The following is a 21,885-nucleotide window of genomic DNA, read 5'->3' on the forward strand; positions in this document are numbered from 1 at the left end:
CTACCATCAATGAGGGTCAGTTACTGTACATGGTAGTATGTGTGGGTAATGATACACGTACCATCAATGAGGGTCAGTAATATTGCACTGTATTTGTCCATATTATCATTCATTATTTTCTGTTTATTTATAATAAAATATTATTATATTATATTATACTTAATAATATACATCGTAGCAGATATGTGAGTCCAGTGATAAATCTACATAGCTCGCGGCCCTTGATTCAGAAGTACATCTTTTCCAACGATTTTAATACATTGACACAACATCTTGGGGTTGAGTTTGATAGGTAATCAAAGGTCTATTATGCCAGTTGGTTAATTTTACTTGGTTTAAACTTGAAAACTCGATGCACTGCTATTAAACCAAACCTTCACACGGCTATGTGATGTGATACTGTCATGCATGCATGACTACTATCATGTAATCATGCATGCATGGCTACTATCATGTAAACATAGACATTTTAGTGCTGTCATCAAGACATGTTTTAATCAATATTTCTATGTATGTACACCTTTTGTGTACTCAGATCGACAGAGCAGAATTAAGATCGAGTGGTTGATTCCATCGTGGTATTTTCCCTGTCTCTCTCGCAACGGAAACAAGATGAGATGCTGGAGACATCCCTTATCCCGAAATGCCAAAGAAATTGCTAAAAGGCTGAAGAGTCTTAATACTTGTGACCTCGAGCTCCATTAAATGGGGATAATTACCCATCGAGACGTGAGTATCGGGGGTCAAAGGTTACCAAATAAGTTATGGTGAGAATGAACATCATCTTCCTCTTAAGCTGCTAGACAGCAATTGTTATAACCCCAGTATAAATTCTTCCCCCTCCCCCCCCACCACCAAGGACACATTCAACTATTAAACACAACAACATCAAAAGCCAACAGATTTTTAATCGTCCTCTATTAGGACAATCGTAACAAAAATATGCATCTGGAGCAGTAAATTCCTCCCACAGCTCTGGTTTAAATATTGCTTCAAGGCTCATAAAACTTCTCAACCTTTTAAAATCAAAATCTAGCTCACGTTAGCGAGACGAGTATAATCGACAAAATTTACCACTCGTTTAAAATAACGATATGACACTTTACAGTACATTCAGGATGTATTTGAATATAATAATATCCTCGCTTGCACGCTTTTTAAGTATTCAAAAAACCACTTTAATATTCAACTTGGTATAAATAATCAACTAACACTGTCCACTTGAGATATAACATTTGTCAATCACAGTGACTTATAAACCTCTTGTGATATCGCGAGATCTATCTACCATCGTCGTGACTATATTCATGTCCCTTTCACGACATCCGATACACGGAGAGTAAACCCATCTTCGTCGTCAAGGCAGTCTCTCCTCGTATTTATTACCGAGAGTCGCTGGAGAATCATCATCATGGCAACTCACGTTTAACTCTCACGCCGTGAGTCCCACGACGCACCTGGGGCAGGTGCCGGAGATTCGAGCCTCATTAAGAGTCAATGAGGATGGAATATTAACCGCTAGAAGAAACTTTAAGTGCCATCTCATTATGCAAGCTTCGTCGGTGTGCCCGATATGAGCTGGAAATTGCTGGAAAACATTCATGAGAGTGGATGTATATTCTAATAACTGACTTATGACTCTTTATGCAAGTATCCATCGGATAAAAGGTTGGCCGACGACATGTTGTTTTCACAACCACAGGGATACGTTACACTAAGATAAGTCTAGTGGTTATGTATGTTGAATTGAATTGAATTGAATTTATTTCTACATTCCATTATTTACATTTACATTTTGAACAATTTATGATGAATATAGATGGTATCAAATACAGTAAACAGTAAATATAGAGTATTGAAATAATATATATGTGAGATGGAAGTAGAGGAACCAGAAATAAGCGGATACTTTTCTGGTCTGGTCCCTTTGTAACAAAGAAAGTGCAAAATACAACACCCACCCCACCAACCCCCGTCCCCCCTCCCCCCCAAAAAAACCCAACAAAGTCAAAATCTTATAAAAAGAAAAAGAAGCATAAGAGAACAAAAAAAACAGGAAGTACAACTAAGATAGATTGCTATGCAATAGGTATTGTTTTAGTTTTTGCTTAAAAGTATGGAATGTTGGAGAAATTTTAATGACATGATTAAGTGAATTCCAGAAGGGTACACCTGTGCTACGAATTTGAGAATGGTTAAGACTAGTTCTAGAGTAAGGATGGTGTAGCATATTCATTGAACGAGTGTTATAAGTGTGATAACTAGAATTGCAAGTATAAAAGTTATTAAAAGCTGGTGGGAGAAGACCATGATGAAATTTGTACATAAATATCCCTAGTTGGTACTTGTACAAATCATATAAAGTTAATGTATTGGAGTCTATAGAGAGAGGAGCAGTATGCGAGATGTAATGAGTCTGGTTTATATTGCGGATAACACGTTTCTGTAACTTAAATAAACTGTTAAGTAGAGTTGACTGTGTATTGCCCCAGACAAAAAGACTATAGTTGAGATGGGGAAGCACAAGAGCATTATACAGGGTAAAAAGTGACTTCTTAGGTAAAAAATTCTTTAGTCTATTGATCACACCATTGGATTTAGAAAGCTTCTTGCTGACCTTGGAGATGTGTTGTTTCCAAGTCAACTTATCATCAATGGTTATCCCTACAAATTTAGCATGAGGTGAAGCATCAACTTGATGCCCATCCAGTATAACATTAATGTTACTAGAGTCTTGGACCTTGTTATCAAAAATCAGTAATTTTGTTTTTAGAATATTAAGAGAAAGTTTATTTGTTCTGAGCCAGTCAGAAATGTTTGAGAAAGCAGCTTCAGCAAGAGTATCACGTAAGTTCTTATTTTGTAGGAATACTGTGGTATCGTCAGCAAACAAGATAAAAGTTGAGTTCACAGATGAATTATAAATATCATTGATATAGAGAATAAACAATAGGGGTCCTAGTATAGAACCCTGCGGTACACCAATATTACATAGGATACGATCCTAGTGGGAACTATTAAACTGTACATAATTACATCGATTATGCAGATAACTTTTAAACCAGTTATGGGCGGTACCGCGAACACCATAGGCAAACAATTTATTTAATAAGATACGATGATCAATGGTATCAAAAGCCTTAGAAAGATCAATGAATATGGCAGCAGTAGTGAGCCTATTGTCCAAACCTCTTGAAATTTATCTATGAGACTTAAAGCAGCCATATAAGTAGAATGTTTATTGCGAAAACCATATTGGTTTGTATATAGGATTTTATGTTTTGTAATAAACTTATAAAGTCTATCGTATGCAAGACGTTCAATGATTTTAGAAATGACAGGTAACACAGATATTGGTCTGTAATTTGAGAAATGCTTCGGGTCCCCAGACTTAAAAATTGGAATTACCTTCGCAATTTTCAGCTCTGACGGAAAAACTCCATTTGAAAAAGACAAATTGATAATATGGGTTAGTGGTATTGAAATAATATCAGCTACATGCTTTAGAATTTCATTCGTAATATTATCATAACCAGGACTCTTGCCATTTTTTAATTTAGACATAGCTAATTTTACCTCCTCAACATTAGTTGGGAAAAAAACGAAAGAATTTGGAATATTACTATTAACATAACTTAACAGAGTATGCTGGCCAGCATGAAGCTTTTTAGCTAAATCACTAGCAACTGAAGAAAAATAACTATTGAATTCATTAGCAATATCATCATCATTTGAGGACAATCCATGAGCACATGCAAATGTCTTATTGGTAACATCAACTCTCTTATGCAGGAATTTTTTGATCACTTTCCAGAGTTTGTGGAGTCACACAGGTGACATTGTTTCTTTGGTTTAAGGTAAGTACGTACACATTTACCATTGTCAAGCCCTGCTGATGTACGTACAGAAAATGTTGAATAAAGAAATACAATGAGGACGCTGCAATGTTGTAAATTAAGGTAAAGACAGCATAAAATAACAACATCAACAGGTAATTATAAGTAAAAAAGAAACTAATCATTCCAGTAATTTACTTTTTGATATCTTTGTTGAATTATTTGGAGTAAGATATAGAAGAAATCTGTGCATTCTGCAGATACTTCTTACTAACGTACAGATATATATTCTAAACTTGAAGCCTACATCTTAGGCAACATTCATCCACTATGGATGGTTCACAGTGCTATCTCAGACCAAAGAGCCTGATAGACCTCTACAATTAAAAACACCAAAAAGGATTATGCAGTCCCATTTGGCTTCTAGAATTCTAGTCTGTTTGTCGGCTGCATAAAGCCTTCAAAACCTGCACGAGGGTGAAATACTATGGATTAAAATTGCTATAAAGACCAGTCTTCCTTGTACAAAAAAGGCCAAGATGAAAATTGGTCTTCAGAATCTAATTGTGGGCCACAATGACCATTGCCTCCAGGTTATATAAAGAAAGACCACAGAGGTTAATGTTCATAGAGTAGGAACACCATGGTCTTCAGCACATGTATGTCTTCAGCACATACATGCATGGAGGGCACTTAAACAACATGACAGACAGTTGTGTTTCAAGTGCTTTGGTGCGTTTGGAGGGAGCGCATCATCGTAATGCCTCTGTGCCTATAAATCAAACCCGAGGTGTTCGTCGAGAGACGCAGTTGTCCCAAGGCCAGTATTACACATTAATAGATGGATGGCTCCGAACATACCAGTGACATCTCCACGGGGAAGAGAATGTCGTCGTCATTCTCTCCAACATTAATGGCCACTTCAGAACGGTAAAGGAAAAGAAAAACTCTACGACACAATTACAATCAGGCAGGCCTGTCATTTAACCTACTTACTGTACGTGAGCTGACGGTCTTTTAACCCGAGGGCAAAATTGATGGAACTCGAAGTTTTGATCTCTCTGGGAAATATTCCCAGGTGAGGAGATCTATAAAAGTAAAAAATTCTACAGGTTGAAGGCACTTTTTGCGATCAAGTCACAGCAGGGTATACACAGGGTCAAATCTCAGGCGATATTCACAGTGACTCTGTGAATTGGCCATCTCTTTTTGCCATTTTCAATATCTCAATTTATTGCAGAGCGCAATTTCCCTTCCCCGACGACAGACTAATGTATTTCACGTGTTTCTGTGACACGAGACTTCGAGACTTTGACTCGACCGACATGAATCGAATGAATACTTAAAACAAAACTTCATCAATATTCCATTAACATGCTCACTACAGTGATTCGGCTAAAAGGATGTTAACACTGACAGATATCTACACTGATGCATATATTATTATTTTTTGTTTACTACGTTTAGGGTTCTATTTATTATCGTTTAGTATTGGGCGTTTATAACTATCTGTTTCAGGATTATACATTATTTGTCTTACTACAGTACACTTTAGTTTCTCATACTTATTTATATTTAAACATTGACTACGATTTAATCTATTTTACTATTTACGTACTTCTGAATTTATTTTGGACTAAATTGCATTTTGGGCTTTTTTTTCATTTAAATTTTTTATCATTTTAGTATCGTTTAGTACAGGTTTTTTTTTTTTTATAATTTTTTTATTGTTGCTTTTACATTTTTTGCTTTATTGGTTCTATATATTTAATATTTTGGTTTTTGTTACTATTTGTTTTTAGGTTTTACATTTGTAAAGCGCTATGAGCAGCTTTGCTGATTATGCCCTATATAAATATTACTTATTATGATTATTATATATATATGAAACTTTAATAAAGCATAATTGGAGGATAAAAATCCAAGACTTTTGTTAATTTGACATTTAGAGCTACGAAAATACAAGTTGAATTTTATACACAGCGATATCAACAAAAGACAGATCTATGATTGACGCTTAATGTTCACATTTCACGATGCACGAATCGATAGTCTGGGCTGTTTTGATCCAAATTATCCTTATCGATCCCACGCAAAATATTTAACGAGTATTTACGAGTGCTCATGCAGTGCAACCAAAATTATGAACATAATTTATAGCATAAACGTGCCTCAAAAAATGCCACATGTGAGGTTTCATTATTATTTTTTTCCTCCCTCACATTAAAATTAAAGAATTCATATACCAATTGGTTCACAATGAATGTCCACATTTCATTATCTGCACTCTTATTAAGTTAAATGCTAATAGATAAAATGGGAATTTAGGGGGTACACGATAACTTATTTCAAGTACAAGACATACGTTGAACCTTACAATATTAATTTTGAACCTACAAGTTGGAAATCATTGCTGCACACTACAGCAATTGGCGTTACTGACTGTACACTAAGACCTGCAAAACTACTGCATATTTCATAGGCCGTGGTAAACTGTACCATCATCTAATTAATTTTCCAAATTTTATGGTGTTTTCTTTATTTTTTTCCCTTTTTTATAATTACCTCATTTCAAACGTTTACTCTGACCATAAACTTGTACAAAATGAGAATTTTGCTAAAGTTACCCTTCTCATTTCTGCAAAACAATCCTTCAATTTGAAAAACAAAGAAGATAATAACAATAATTAGATTGTTGATAACCATTACGTCGGTCACAAAACCTATCGACTTAACTGTGAAATTAATTACCTGGCATTCGTTCATTCTTCCAAAAGTTTAAATATGGTAAAAAATAGATTTATAGTTTAAAAGAAAATGCTACGATTTAATACTGGGATTAAATCAGCTTCATGAAATGAAAACATAATCTTAAAGAAGGATTCAAAGTTTCTGAGAATTGAGAAAAGGAGGGATACAGAGAACTTCTAAGGTCTCTCTCAAGAAGGAGATGGAAAAATCTCCAATCCTAGGAAACGGACAAATTCTGATGGAAAAAATCCACTAGAAAAATAAAGATCCAGACACTATGGATGGTGGAATGAGAAGGAAGAGCGGTGACCGGTGGAGCCGGTCATAGAGGGCGCACATTGTTAAAAAGGTTACCAGGACATGCTAGGCACAGTAGAATAAGGGTGATAAGGTTGTGGGGAGACAGGTAAGCGCGGAACGAAGTAAATACATTATCTTCAAGAAGGATTCAGACTTTAGAGTCTCAAACACTGTGTTTTATCCTGTGTTTTATCAGGGCTGGCAGCTTCTGCCATTCATTCACTACCCTCAAAATAAAATAAAAACTGTTGGCAAACTGCTAGCTTATCCACTAAAGAGCCTGTGTAAGAGAATGTGTCATTTGGGTAAGTGGGCCTGATGTTTCAATCCTAGCAGGATCTTCTTCAGAGGCTCTTCTTCATTCAGCCCCTGAAGAAGATCCTGCTCGGATCTAAAAGTCAGGCCCACTTACTTTTACACATTCAATACTCTGTCGGTAAACACTATGTCCAGTTTCTCATACACAAATATTCACTAATTAGCGAGTAATTGCTTGAAAAACATGATTAACAGGGGTTTTTTCGTGGCCTTTTCGTACTTAAATTTCCACCTTATTTCCAGTTAGCGTACTTAATAATTCATAAGCGTTTCAAAACATCAAATGAGTGGTAAGCAAGTACTGCAAAAACTATTGAGTCTTTCAACTAGTATTAGTAAACACAGAAGGGTACATGTGTAATCAATCTCCACAGTATGCAACCGCACAATACATGGAATGCATCCACAGTCTATAGGTATGCAGCACACTTTATGCGCAGACAACATTGCTTGCCCACCCTGCACAAAGGAAAGAAAGTGAGAGCGAAGTTAGAAGTCTGACGTTCAAAGAAAGTTGGCGAAAGGTTTTAATTCCGACTTGAAGGCGGCCAAGAACTCTTGTCAGAATTTGTATTTAGGGTTCTAGGTTACATTTGTGTCTGACCCTCTCTCTGACCTCAGTCGTGAATATTCATTGATTACTAAAGAGCGGAGCTAATGAGCTTTAAAGAAATTACGCTCTTATCTTGTGTTTTTCATAATTTCAATGTAAGTCATTTACGACTTCATCAGGCATTAATGGTAATGAGTGATTGATTCACTGCAATTTTGTAACACTTGGCTTGCAATTCCAAAATAAACACTGATGCCAACTTTAAATTGAATATCTTAGCTACTGTAGTCTAATTATGGAAGAAATCTGAAGCTAGACGTTAATGAGGTTAATGTATATAATCAGGTAATATAGGCAACACACAGAGGAATTAAGAAATAATACCTAATATTATTATTGGGTTGTCTTCTTTTTTATACTTTATTATTTAAGAAATTGGGATTAATTCCTGAACATAATGTCAGGTATGGTTAACTGTATATAGTACAGCCCAGATATATTACATAACAATTTTAACATCCACAAATCACACTTGTGAGTCCACACTCACATTAAGTCCTGTGTGTGAACTATATACAGCTGACTGCATGTACGTACATGTTACTAAATCTGAGCTCACTGATGTAGCAGCACCTATGACAAACCTTTGAAGAATGTATAAATCCCCTGCCCCTCTCACCCCCCCCCCCCAGTAGAGGAGATCAAGAATTGTCTCCTTTTTGTCATACCTGATTGGCATGGCTTGATAGTTATGACTATAAACACCCCTGTGGCCAAGCCATCGGAAGATCTCGCCACAATTTTTTAGGTTGATGAAGTGCACTTTGGTGAACCAGTGAAATTTATGGGTTTTATCCAATCAGAACATATCTTAGAAGAAGTCTTTCCAACTTTCCAGATGCTCCTGTTATGTTGCCATTACTGTATATTACAAATTGCTATGTGTACAGTATGTCAGTAGCCAACATTGAATCTGTTATTTAACTTCTCTGTATTTAAATTGTGAAGAAACAAATGAAATGAAATTAATGGGTTACTATATCATGTCAGTTCTCATACATGTGTTGAAAAACACATTAATCACATTTAGGTGTACTGTTGGTTATCAGTAATACATACATGTATGCATACATACATACACATGCAGAAATTAACATACAACCTACTAAATAATATACATTAGTTGTCAACATTACATGAGAAACATACCATACAACAATGCTATGTTGGTTTGTCAATATTTGCATGTGAACCAAAAAGTCATTTAAAACTTGTCTTGTTGGAGCTCCAAATTTTATTGTACGCACAGATACGACTTTCAGTGCCAAAGCTAGGTTGCTACTGACATTGCACTGATAAAAACTTAACTTGATGTTGGTAATTTTACCGAAGTTTGCCACTAATTATGGTATGTCTATCATGTGAAGAAACCAGTTGCCAACGTTACTGTGAAATTAATGTGAATAATCATAATATCGACATGATTCTAGCAAAGTACATCGACTTTTAATATGTTTTTAAACTAAACAGATTGTGACTTTTTATTGGATTTCCCATTATTTTACTGATATCTTAACCTTGTCTTTGTCCGTTAATCTCAATCTATCTGCATTTCTTTCACTACTACCAAGATATGATTGTGCTTTGTAATAATTCATTTTGAAGTACCTTCATTTATACTGTATGTGATATATGGCAAACCTTCCTTAAGAGCATTATTATTATGATTATTATACGTAATAATTTACTACTAATAGTGAAAATTCTGTTACATCATATCTCCCAATTTTCTACCCAAAAAGTAAAAAAACCCACCGGTTATGAAGATCGAAACAAGCCGCAGAAAAAAAGAGATAACAAACGCGCATCGAAATCTTTGAGACATTTATGCTCCACTTCACATGTACCTCGCACACACAGAATAATTTCACTTTTAAATCTATTGCGAGTGCCGCGGAATAAGCTCGCCTTAGGCTCCCATCAACTGCCATCAAATCCATTCCCATTTACTGACGATCCTCGGAGTCGAACGTATTTACGGTTCCGTGAGCAAGAAACTTTTTCAATATCCTGATGACCGTGATAGGCTTTTTTTCTCCCAATTTTTTTTTTTATATATTTTTTTTCTTCCCCGTTCATCCTAGTCGTCGCCCAAAGCCTCCCTGATCAAATAAGATATATATCAGGGCCTGATTCATTTTCGGTGATGGAAAACACAGCCATAATTGAATTAACCCAGATACTAATAATACACACCTAAGACCCAGGCTCAAGATTCACCCAATCCACTTCTATGCTTAACCGTCGTCGTCGGTGGAAATAAAAAATGGAAAAAGAAAAAAATTTGGAATGAAAACAAGGAGTAAATCTGAGTGGAGAGAGGCGGAACGAGTCGTCCATCGTCTTAGAAATGTTTCATCGAAATGATTTCACTGTTTGTAAAATCAATTTCCCCTATTCATGTTTTATTATCACCGGCACTTCTCATCTTTTCTTCATCTTTTGTAAAATATTCTATTCTATTCGAGGTAAGACCGTCAAAAGGAAACTGGGTCGGGTAATAAATTTGCGGACAAGTGTCACCTGCTTGTCAATGTAATTACATCCTGTTTAGTCCTGTTTCTTTTTCTCAATACGCACAGGAATTCTCTTCTCGACACTTTGGCGTTACACAACCATAATGTTTCTCCGCCACCTTTCCAAATTCCCTTTTTGAAAAAGTTTGACTGCTGCTTGGAAGTTAATCCTTTTCCAATTTTTTCTTTTTAATTCTTTTGACTCTTTTTTTTTCAGAACTCCATCTGAATTTCGCAAAATATGACAAAATCTTCTCGAACAAGCCTACGAAACTGCAAATTTTCTGCTCCATATATTCGAGATGACATCGCACCTGGATATTCTACTTTTCGTGTCGGCATAAAAAAAGTAAGAATAAGGAAACAACCGAGAGATGCTTTCAAGCAGTCTTCAAGCATTTATACCACAGATAACTCAAGACCAGATCAATATTAATGACATCTGCTCTCATGGATTTATAATACAGCCTTTTACAAATCCACCTTCTTGCTTTTGAATAAAACATTTTACAAAACTCCTTGACACCATGACAGAATGTTGGGATTTATGGTTATTAATAATTAGCAAATCCATCACGCAATATACAAAATAATTAGGATTGTATTAATATAATATGTTCCCTTGTTTTTTCTTTGTTTTTTAATTTGGTTAATTAATGTTAAATGCAACAATTCACTGGATTGGGTATTAATTATCAATGATCAAGGTGCTTTCCAGTCTCCTTACATATACACTCACTCCGATCTACTCTAGCCTATCAACTGATTACATTCTTGAACGGGGCCCCCAATGACCCTATCTATGGTCGGTCACTGTAGTGCCCCCCCAACCAGATCTTCCAAATCTGGCCATTCACAAGTCCTCTTAGGGCTCTAGGGTAGATTAAAGTGTGTGTGTGTATAGAAGACAGGTAAACACAGAGGAACGGATTTCTAAAAGTACAATTTATAACTTTATTTCTTCCAAAATTTATAACCCGAAAAGCTCTGCAAAATGTCCTCTATCATATTTTACATATCTTGTCATTTTTTGGTCGATCAAACTTTGCCTGCATATGGTACCACTGAGCACCAGGAGAACCGCGAAGAATCTGTACACTTTCTTCACACGATATCTGTGATGTATATAGGTGTACCAAAGCAGCAAACTGTCGAAAAATAGTCATGACACGTTTCTGGTTACGGCTCTATGGGGTGAATAATACATCTGCTTCACTTGTAGATGAAAATTCAAATGAGTCTATATATGAAGTTAGCAAACTAACAGTGGATGTACAACCCTAGGAGAAATCACCTTGCACGGTGGCCTCCTCTTTCAAAGAACCAGTAATGTCAACGTTTGTCGACGAGTGGTGTTAGTTTACACCGTGAATAACACAACACCCTCCACAATGTCAAGAGCACTCGTCGTCTTGAACCATCCCCGGCCTGCTGGACTAGATTACATAACCCTCCGACTCGATACAGCTAAGCCCATCGAGTCCCATTTGCCACATTTCACGAGGTTTGTAAACAATTCAATTAACGGTCAAACCGGGGAGAGGAGGCATGAAATAGGTTCGAGATGGAATTTCGGGAGCTGCAGCCGACGACATTGATGAAGTGAAACAGGAACTGCGGGCATTTGACTCTCTTGGACTTGAGATACATGTAACAGAAAAGTTAAACTACGGATCGAGGGCAAGAAGTTACTGTATAGGCAGCTGCTGTGAAGTTATCGCTATGTATATATCTGACCTTGCACTTTGATTGTGAAACAAAGCTAACGTTTGAACAGGTGATTTAAGGTTGCGCGTGCTTGCTTGCATATATCGTAGCATAGCTCAGCTAGCCTAAAGATCTAGCCTACACCATGGCCAGCACCAGCTGTTAAGATGTGTGCATGGTAATGAAATTGTAATTTCTGTTCAATTCTGAATTACACCATAATCAGGGATGAGCCTGGAGTAGAAAAAAAATCATGGAACTTTGCAAACATTGCGGTATAGGCTCCAGTTTGCGTATGCTACAGTGTGTTAGGATAAAAGTTTTGTCCTGAGGTAGAACAGAAATCACTGATATTCTGCAAATTCGCGGAAAAAGCTCATGCAGCCTGCATAATTCATATACTGTTACTCCACGAAGCATTAAAGTTACAAGCCAAGCACAACTGTAACCTAAGTACGGTGAGCTTGAACTTGACATCAAACGTCCACAACCTTCTCAGGCATTATTTACAACCCCAGCCCCGAGTTACCAGGCAATCTCCCGCTTATAACAAACAAAAGACAATATCGGGATAACAGAGACTACATTGTTGAGCAAATATTGAGAATTACACCTGATTCAGAGAACCAAACAGTATTTAATTACGAGGAATTGAAATTTAAGAAGACTGACACAGTTCTTCTCAATACTGTTCAATGCTTGGGTGGATATTGAGTTACATAAAGAGCTAAATGCATTTGGAAAAAAATATATTGATATACATCTATCAATATATATAATGGTACCAGCATCTTTGGTGGTCACCATATCATCTATTCCAACTATCGAATACTTTATTAAAACTTAATTTGGCACCATATATTATTATTTTATCTTTACTATTCCTAAATAATCATTAGATTTGGATTTTTTTTTTATTTTCTCTGTCTCTGGAAAGATACAGTTTGGACCAAATAAATCTGTCATTTTTAAATAATCCATAAAAACTCCACTGTAGGGAATGATAAAATCAGACTGAAATATGAAACTTCATGTATCTGCAAATGAAAGATAAACATTCCATATTTTCTGATATTGGATTTAGAGGATCAATATATATATACTCGTTAATTAGCCAGTCAAATGGATGAAATCCTATACAGAAGACCACCCAAGCTATTAATCTGATTCAGGGCTTATAATGAACTGCACACATCCACTTAAGGCATAACTATATTTAATTCTCGCTTCAAGGATAAGAAAAACCTACAAATTGCACACACATTTCTCTCCATATATGTTTGGCTTGTTCAAGACAAAGATAAACCACTGAACATTTTCAGTTCTCAATCAGACTTGTCACTGCCATGAAGTATACATGTTACCATGGAAACTACACCATTTCTCCCTCCTGTCAGCCAATCAGAATTAGTTAAATTTCAAAAATAAATACATCAATCACAGATTATGCCAATCTTTTTAAGTAATTGCATAGAACTTCAAAATTGAAAAGATAGTGCAAATGTATTTTTTTTTTTTTTAAATTTCTGCAAGTTGTCCAGTCAGTTTTTGAACCAGAGAAACTTTCTGATGAAGTTGAACATTTTTTATAACTTTCCTATTTTATTATCATATTGCATGAACATGCAGGGTTTCCTGATATCAATTAATATCCCACAGCTAGAACTCCAGGCAGCACCCTCTAACCACCATCATCGACACAGTCAACATACATCAGCATGGTGGAGAACTTGCAAAACAAAAGAAGGAAATTCATCTAGAAAAAGAGTCATAAATTGTTATACTACATTTACTGTATATTCAACAGTATTGAATGACGATATACCGTTTGAAAATGAAAACCTTCACAACGAACGGGAAATCGGCGAAACGTGCAGGAATTTTGGGAGAAACTTTGAGGAAGGTTTGAAAATCTTTTGAAAATTGATCCATGCTTAGATTCCTAACCTATATGTAGGAGATGTTATGTCACAACAAGAGGTTACATGGTGACAAACAATCAACAAGTTTGACATGATATGGTGACCTTTCTTGACCTCAACAGGAGATCATTTCCTTTTATTTTTGCCAATTACATCAAACATGATGCACACCTGTTGCATCCTTCAAAAAAAGCCTGGCCATTCAATATGTGTGCTGTACACATGCTAGCATTAAGTACAGTAGCCTATATCTGTCAGGCATATTACTGTATGCATACAACAGTATGTGTTGTAGTTATCAGAGATGAGCCTGGGGTAAAAAAACAATTGTGGTATAGGCTCCAGTTTGTGTATGCTACAGTGGGTTAGGATAATAGTTTTTGTCACCGAGGTAGAAAAGAAATCACGGATATTCCGGACATCGCGGAAAAAGCTCATGCCTGAGTTATGTTCCACCTTGTCTGTTACTGTAGCTAGACTTTCGTAACTCTTTACTATACCAGGGATGAGCCTGGGGTATAAAAAAATCACGGAACTTTGCCAAAATTGCGGTATAGGCTCCAGTTTGCGTATGCTACAGTGGGTTAGGATAATAGTTTTTGTCACCGAGGTAGAAAAGAAATCACGGATATTCCGGACATCGCGGAAAAAGCTCATGCCTGAGTTATGTTCCACCTTGTCTGTTGGCTAGACTTTCTAAACACTTTACTATACACACAGGGATCATATCAGTTCAGTACACATTGGATAGGGTTTGGCCATGATAGCCTACTGTAGGTATGAGGATATTACCTTCCACCATTTGTGAACTAATTAACAACTACCAATTTAGAGAATCGAAACACAAGTCTCTTAGTCTTGCATTAAAGGGGAACAACATCAAGAACTTTTCTTCATGAGTGGAATTATTTGCAGGCGTTCAAAGGCATAGGAGACTAGCACCAAACCGCGTGCCGCCTTTCCGTTGCTTGCAAGAAAAGTTTTTTTCTTGTCCCTACAAAAAGCAGACAGTAATGAAACGTGATACCTTGTTATCTTTTGTCTGGACCTGAGATGTCCATCACTGCTATGTACACTGTGTGGTGGGTATTGACCGTAGCTGTATGTATTGGCTATACACTAGTGTCTAATTACCAGCGGCAGCAAGCTGTGTGTATTTTCCGGGGTCGATGGTAGTGTCTAACACTTCTGTTACACCTCATTCGAAACTAGGTCAGATTACCGGCATGAGACATTTCTTTGTGCGCGAGTCTTCACACCCTTTAAATAATGTACTGTAAAGAGTTTAATGTTCTGATAGTTTAACAGCTCATGAAAGTATTACCCTGTCATAGTTATTCCGGCATATCTTATCTCCCCGTCATCGTCCAATGAGCTGGTTGCTCTGATAGTCATCTCTTGAAAGATCAAAGTGTTCTAGAGGCTTTCATGTTTTACAGCCTCACTCAAGTTGCATTTGTTTGGAAGAAGAAGCCACCGGCAGACTGGGACATGTATACTAAGTGCATGATCCAACCAGCCGCGCTACAACCTTGAAACAAAGCTATCGGTGCATTTATCATTTCGGAACTTAGTACTGCCTCTAGTGTAAGACCGAGTCTGCATATCTTGAGACGAACAGGTGAATCAAGCGGAGAAAACGCAACCTCTCTCCCCATCTCAACCAGACGACTGCCTGGAGCCTGACTGAAATCCAGAGCTGAGCCGATAAGCCAGTTGTTGGATCTGGCCTGTGGTGTGATCAGCTTTATAATCTGACTAAACCTTGCTTTTGTCTCACTGAATGTACAGTGATCAGCATAGTCTGCCATCTGGAGATATCTTCTCTAATGACTAGAAATCTCAAACTCATCTCATCTGCAGTGTTGATGACAGACTTTTCAGAAGCCAGGAATTTCCTGTGTTCACAGTATTTTCTATTATATGTATGTACTGTGCACGGGGCTGGTTGCGACACCTGATAGGACAATGGGAGGGACAACTGAGGTAGCAGATAACCAATGCAAGGGGGCCAGGTAACATCCACAGTCTAGCTGTCCTTAAATGAACTCTCAACACACCATATAATTAATTAATTAATCCATTGTTTTAATATCAATCAATCAATCATATCATTTGTAACCTTACGCCACTTACAGCTTAAGAGAATCGTATAATTAATTAATCAATCGATCCATCCATCGTTTGAACAATTAATCAATCATCCATATCATTTGAAACCATACGCCACTCACAGCTTATGAGAATCCTATAATTCATTAATCAATCAATAGTCATACTAATTACTGATAAATAATAATAATTAGTCAGATTACATACTCCAGGTAGCGCATGATCCAACCTGAATGGATTGCTCCATGCAGTGCATTTACAGACAAAAAAAGTCCAAAGTTAAAATGACCTATTACTAACACTTAACAAAAAACGTGCCATGCGTTACCTTTAGAGTCAAAGGATCTTAAATGAACCAGAGGTGAGTTCCACGAGCGAGGGAGCTGTGCATTGTTGGATGCTGTGCTCACCAATGGTCTTCATGCGAGGCAATTGATACTTTAAGCTGGAGAGGGTGACGTATGTACTGTATATGAACAAAGGGATCTTTTCTTGTCACTCTTAGATGAAGGTTTTGTAAGATCTATACTGACATGGCTTACTTAATTCTATGGCTCTGAAGACTAATAGAAGAAATTTGTGGTCTATATATGCACTACAGATCCAGTGATGTAACACAGTATCACCTTCAAATCAGTAAGACAAATATTTCCTATAGCAAAATTAGACCAAGATTACCAATTTCTTTTTTAATATACGGCCAGAAACGGTTGATTAATCAGTCCCCATTCCCAGACATAAATTTGTACGATTCCATATCCGATGCCATCATTGTAGAAGAAAGCAGATAATTAACATGCTTGTATGCCGTAGCTAAGGGTAGCCTAAACCAGCCTGCTTGTATGCAGTTGCACAGGTTAGCCTAAACCAGCCTGCTTGTATGCAGTAGCACACGTTAGCCTAAACCAGCCTGATTGTATGCAGTAGCTAAGGGTAGCATAACCAGCCTGCTTGTATGCAGTAGCTAAGGGTAGCCTAACCAGCCTGCTTGTATGCCATGCTCAGGTTAGCCTAAACCAGTCTGCTAGTGTGCTGTAGCTAAGGGTAGCCTAACCAGCCTGCTTGTACTGTATGCTGTAGCTCAGGTTAGCCTATACCAGCCTGCTTAGATTTACAGTGAGTAAATAGTGCACTCATGGAAAACAGTACCGAGCAATTAAGTCCAATTTGCCGAGTCCAGTTTTGCTTGGCTACCAGACCGTAAACGAAAATATACAGTATGCATGCATGATAGCTTATTACAAACTAATAATTTGCAGACAGTAGAATATTTATATGTATAAAGAACTAAGGTCATAATGGAAGTCTACCAGCGGAAAAGACTTTCACGTTATTAACTCGCAGGGAAGAGGAGGCAATTTGCTTTTATTTAAATAGTAATATGCAGTGTACACAAAAAGAAAAATTTCCACAATATTACAGAACACCAATATGGTTTTATGGTTTCTCAACGTCATACTGTACTTTTGCAACGATTCTGCAGTATGGATGAATCAAAACTTGAGTTTGATATTCAGAGTCCATCCAGGGGGTTCTGTATATTACGCATATAATTATGTGCAATTAGCCGAAATGATTCCACACTTGTACATGTCAGCTAAACCCATGATATGTTAATCATAAGGCTGTCTTTACATTTCAATCAAATGGTATCATCTGACAATACCTCCTTCCACCCTTTGTAAAATAGATATGGCATAATTTGGAAACTGCTGTGCCTGGGTAAAACTATGTAAATTCTGTGTAAACTTGAGTCGACTGATTTGACTAAATCTGCAGAAGGAAGAATGACGATTTCACACAAACTTACTTCAAATTTTGTGGGATAACAAAAAGATTTCAATATTGAAAGCCCCTCACCGTGTCAGCTTCCCCCCCCCCCTCCCCCCTGCTGTATCAAATGTGTACAAGGCTAAAGTTACAACCAAATGATGCAAAGTACTGTTTTAAGATATCCTTTCTTGAAGCATGATCCCTCCCCCAGGGGAGTAAAGCTGGTGGTGACAAGAGGGATATTTACACCGCTGAATAATTTGTAAATAAAATAATTCCAAAGTATTTCCCCTTTCTGGCTATGGCTGAAGTTTACTGTTAGGTGAACGTGAGAAATACATGAAAATGCTGCAGTTTCCCGGGAATCAGCATGCAAGCTGCCCATGCAAGAAGTCACTGTGAATCTGTCTGCTAGCTTCAACTTTGTTACATATCTAGACAAAACCTAGCAATATAACTTAAACACGTATTGGAAATTTGGCTCACCCCTGGCAACTGTTTGTTGTTGTGAAGTTTATCCTTGGCACTTTCTGCATCTTTTCCCTGGTAGTATGTAACAAAACAGCAGCCTGTTCAAAATAAAACAAAAACAATGGAAAAATGTTATTAAAGGATAACGAAACATCTACCAAATTTCCAGCATATAAAGATTTCACCCAACGTAATTTTTTATACAAAGACAACAAAACTCCAATCGAGGAGGGGAGTGGGGTGCTTTTCTGTACCAGAACAAGGACATACAGGGAGTTTGTGATAAACTTCACCATATTCAGGTGATGATACCAGACCCCAGTGAATGCAGAATAATAGAACAGAAACCAAACTTGAAATAAGATCAAATCACAGTTTCACCTAAACTCATGATGGCCTCTGAACTCTGTAAAAACCAGACAGAATACATTATTCTAAGATCAAAGATAAATAATGCAGCCCCTTCTGTTTCTTTCTCCTCCCTTCCCCAATCCCCCCACCCCTCTCCCCTCACCACCGCCCCCTCCTTTACTCTATACCATTTGACAATGAGCTAGGCCGGTTTGGCGGTTTTCCTGTCACTTGACATCTAGGTCAACTGGTTCAAAAACATAGTGAGCTTTATCAACTATTGTACATGCGGCTCTATATATTCCATACACCTCACTATTATCCCACACCACTCTATATATTGCGTTTGTTCAACTGTTGCAAGTGTACTATTTAAGCTCATCTTTTCTAAGAATTCCTCCACATATTAACTTACTTTTACAATAATTGCACAATTATAAAGTACATTAATTATAGAATTATAATTTATATTAATTAATTATAGCATGATAGAATCATAACTAGACTTTTAAGGAGCTGAATCAGAAAAGTAAAGAGCTACATTTATTTTTAATTTGTGAAATTAAATATTAATTTTTGAAATAAGAATAGAAGAAGCTGTGCCTTTCTGTGTATATATATTCAGTCTATTCACACTGTCTCATTCTTCATTAACCAATTTAAAAAAAAAAGGGTTCCTTGTTTAGATTACCAACCTCTTGAGCAAAACAGTCGTACCGTCCCTCAAACTTGAAAAAATGTATTTCTAGCAGTGAGCCAGGCCTACAAAAATATTTTTATGCGATCAACTCTTGGCTCCACTTGCAGCCGATCGAGAACATATCACCTCCCTTCACCGACGAGAAATTATACATTTTTTTGTTGGAAAATTATTATTACGTTCCAAATGGAAATTAAATTTGAAGAGAAGGGAGCGATAATTTCTAAACTTCCATCTGGAGCAAAAAAATAGTGGCCTTTTCATTTCAGTCGGTCGGGGCCAGTTTCCAATCACAGTGTCAACAAAATCAGATACGATTTTTTTCCTTTTTCTCTTTTCCCCCTTCCGTTCTGGTTCTGAACGAAAGCAAACAATAATTTGATTAAAGAGCACTTTTCACAAGTTTAATCAAACTCTGGCCGTGGTTCCTCCAAAGACGTCACTCGTGAAACAGTCTGACCTACTTTTTAATTACAGAGGAGAGAGAGATAAGAGGCACACGCATTGATTACTATTTCATTAACCGTACATGACATACCGCAGGTAGCCTGACAGAATTAATGACGACAACTCATTAATAATTAACAACATCGAAACGAGGCAACATTTAAGTGTGAGGGGTGATAGCTGTTTGATCTTCTACACTTTCTCAGGTGGGACTGAAAGGTGCATGATTGAAGCAAGGAGTCTGTGTTTGGGGGGGGGGGGGGAAGTGGCGAATGGGGAGGCTTATTTTCTTGTTGGGTTTTATGACATGGATCTTCAACCTAATGTGATCTGAAGATTTGATTTGAAAGATGCAAATATATATATATTCAATCTATAGTCAACAGCTGACAACAACCTTCTAGACTTACCCGAAACTTTTATGTAAAATTAATACAAGCTTATAGCTGAAGGGACTGATGAGCAATAGTTGGATCTTAGCTTCCTTTCTTATATTTTTGTCAAAATATGCATCTTGCAGACTTAGAGCTTGCAGACCTAAGTTTAATTTCTGTTTGTGAGGGGTCACAGGGGGAGTTGGGTGAAGGAGAGGGGGGATTGGGGTGTGGGATAAAGCGCAAACATATCTGCACGTGGTCATTTTCTTGTTCTCTGGGTTCATTGAAACTTAGGAAATATGACAATTAGTTTTGTTCCAATGGTGCAGTTCTTTTCAGTCTACAGTACTTCAGTGAACTAAATGTTACCTAAGTGAACAAAACATTACCTCAGTGAACTAAATGTTACCTCACTGAACTAAATGATACCTCAGTGAACGAAATATTACCTCAGTGAACTGAATGTTACCTCAGTGAACAAAACATCACCTCAATAAATTAAATGTTACTTCAGTAAACAAAACATAACCTCAGTGAACTAAATGTTACCTCAGTGAACAAAACATCACCTCAGTGAACTAAACGATACCTCAGTGAAACTTTCCTTTATACTCTATATCTTTTTTCTTTGTTGCATGTTTTCAGAACTCCAGGATGGATTTCCTAAAGAGGTTAATCTCAATGAAAGGGTGAGGAAGGGAGGGGGGGATAGAAAAAGACAGACAATTGGACATAAATTGCTTTTTCAACTCTTGCCATGTTTGAATGCAGACATACCCCGAGGTGTTCGGTGAAGATTTGATTGTCACTGGGTTTTTTTTTTCTCACTAGGGCCAAAGGTGATCTGCTGGTTTTAACTTGTGCTTCCTTCACCTCATTTTACCCAACTAAAACAGGTGCAAGGGATATTTTGAAACTTGCTGTAATATATATACTGTACATTAATTATAAGACAGTCAATCTCAATTCCCTGGCTACTCACCTAAATCACATAAACATTTCAACTGTGACATATCATAGAGTTATATGTGGCACTATACAGTTTTAATTCTTTTGGGCTACATATGTATTTCAATTGGTAGTGTAGATAGAGAACATAAAGCGGTTTTGTGATTATCACACCCACCCCCACTCCAGCTCCCCCCCCCCTTCCTCCTCAAAAAAAGAATGTACCGGTGCTGTAGCCGAGTGGATAAAGGCGGTGGCATTTGAAGCAATGAGGCTTAGCAATCGGGAGGTTCGGGGTTCGATTCCCGGCCGGGTCATAGTAAGGTGGGTTTTTCATCCAAGAGCAATCTACGGTTTTCCAATCTAAAATGACTTTCTAAATTGAAAAGATTCCAAATTTGAGTTAAAATGTTGAATTGGAAGCCACCCGACGTGTAAGTTGTAATCCATAAGCCCTTGCAGGCTTCTCCCACATTTGTGGTCACTTAAGCGTCGTAAAAATAACTGCTGATTATTATTATTATTATGTTGGCTTTTCTGGTGATCTCCCTGACCACATGTTGACCCAAAAGGGATCAATCCCAGACAGTTTTCTTGGAGAATCCAACCTTCTGCAGACAGTGAGCTGAGATCGAACGCAAAATGTGGATCATCTCAGATCTAACTTTGATAATCTACCATGTTTTTTAATCCACCCAGTATACAGTTGTGAATTTATGAAGAGAAAGTGACCGCCTTGCAAT

At 37.1% G+C, this 21,885-nt stretch overlaps 1 protein-coding gene across 16 annotated transcripts in view; it reads right to left on the minus strand.

The window, feature by feature from the left end:
• The window catches only part of LOC139969451 (CUGBP Elav-like family member 1), a 195,688-nt gene that overhangs the window by 83,446 nt on the left and 90,357 nt on the right, over positions 1-21,885 (minus strand). For all 16 annotated transcript variants that reach the window (XM_071974462.1, XM_071974471.1, XM_071974538.1 and 13 more), the window contains one exon: positions 18,335-18,417. In XM_071974462.1, coding sequence (XP_071830563.1) covers positions 18,335-18,417 — 83 coding nt within the window. The remainder of the gene's footprint in view (positions 1-18,334; positions 18,418-21,885) is intronic.

Source organism: Apostichopus japonicus, chromosome 1 (assembly GCF_037975245.1).
Source record: "Apostichopus japonicus isolate 1M-3 chromosome 1, ASM3797524v1, whole genome shotgun sequence".
In the NCBI taxonomy this organism is placed as follows: domain Eukaryota; kingdom Metazoa; phylum Echinodermata; class Holothuroidea; order Aspidochirotida; family Stichopodidae; genus Apostichopus; species Apostichopus japonicus.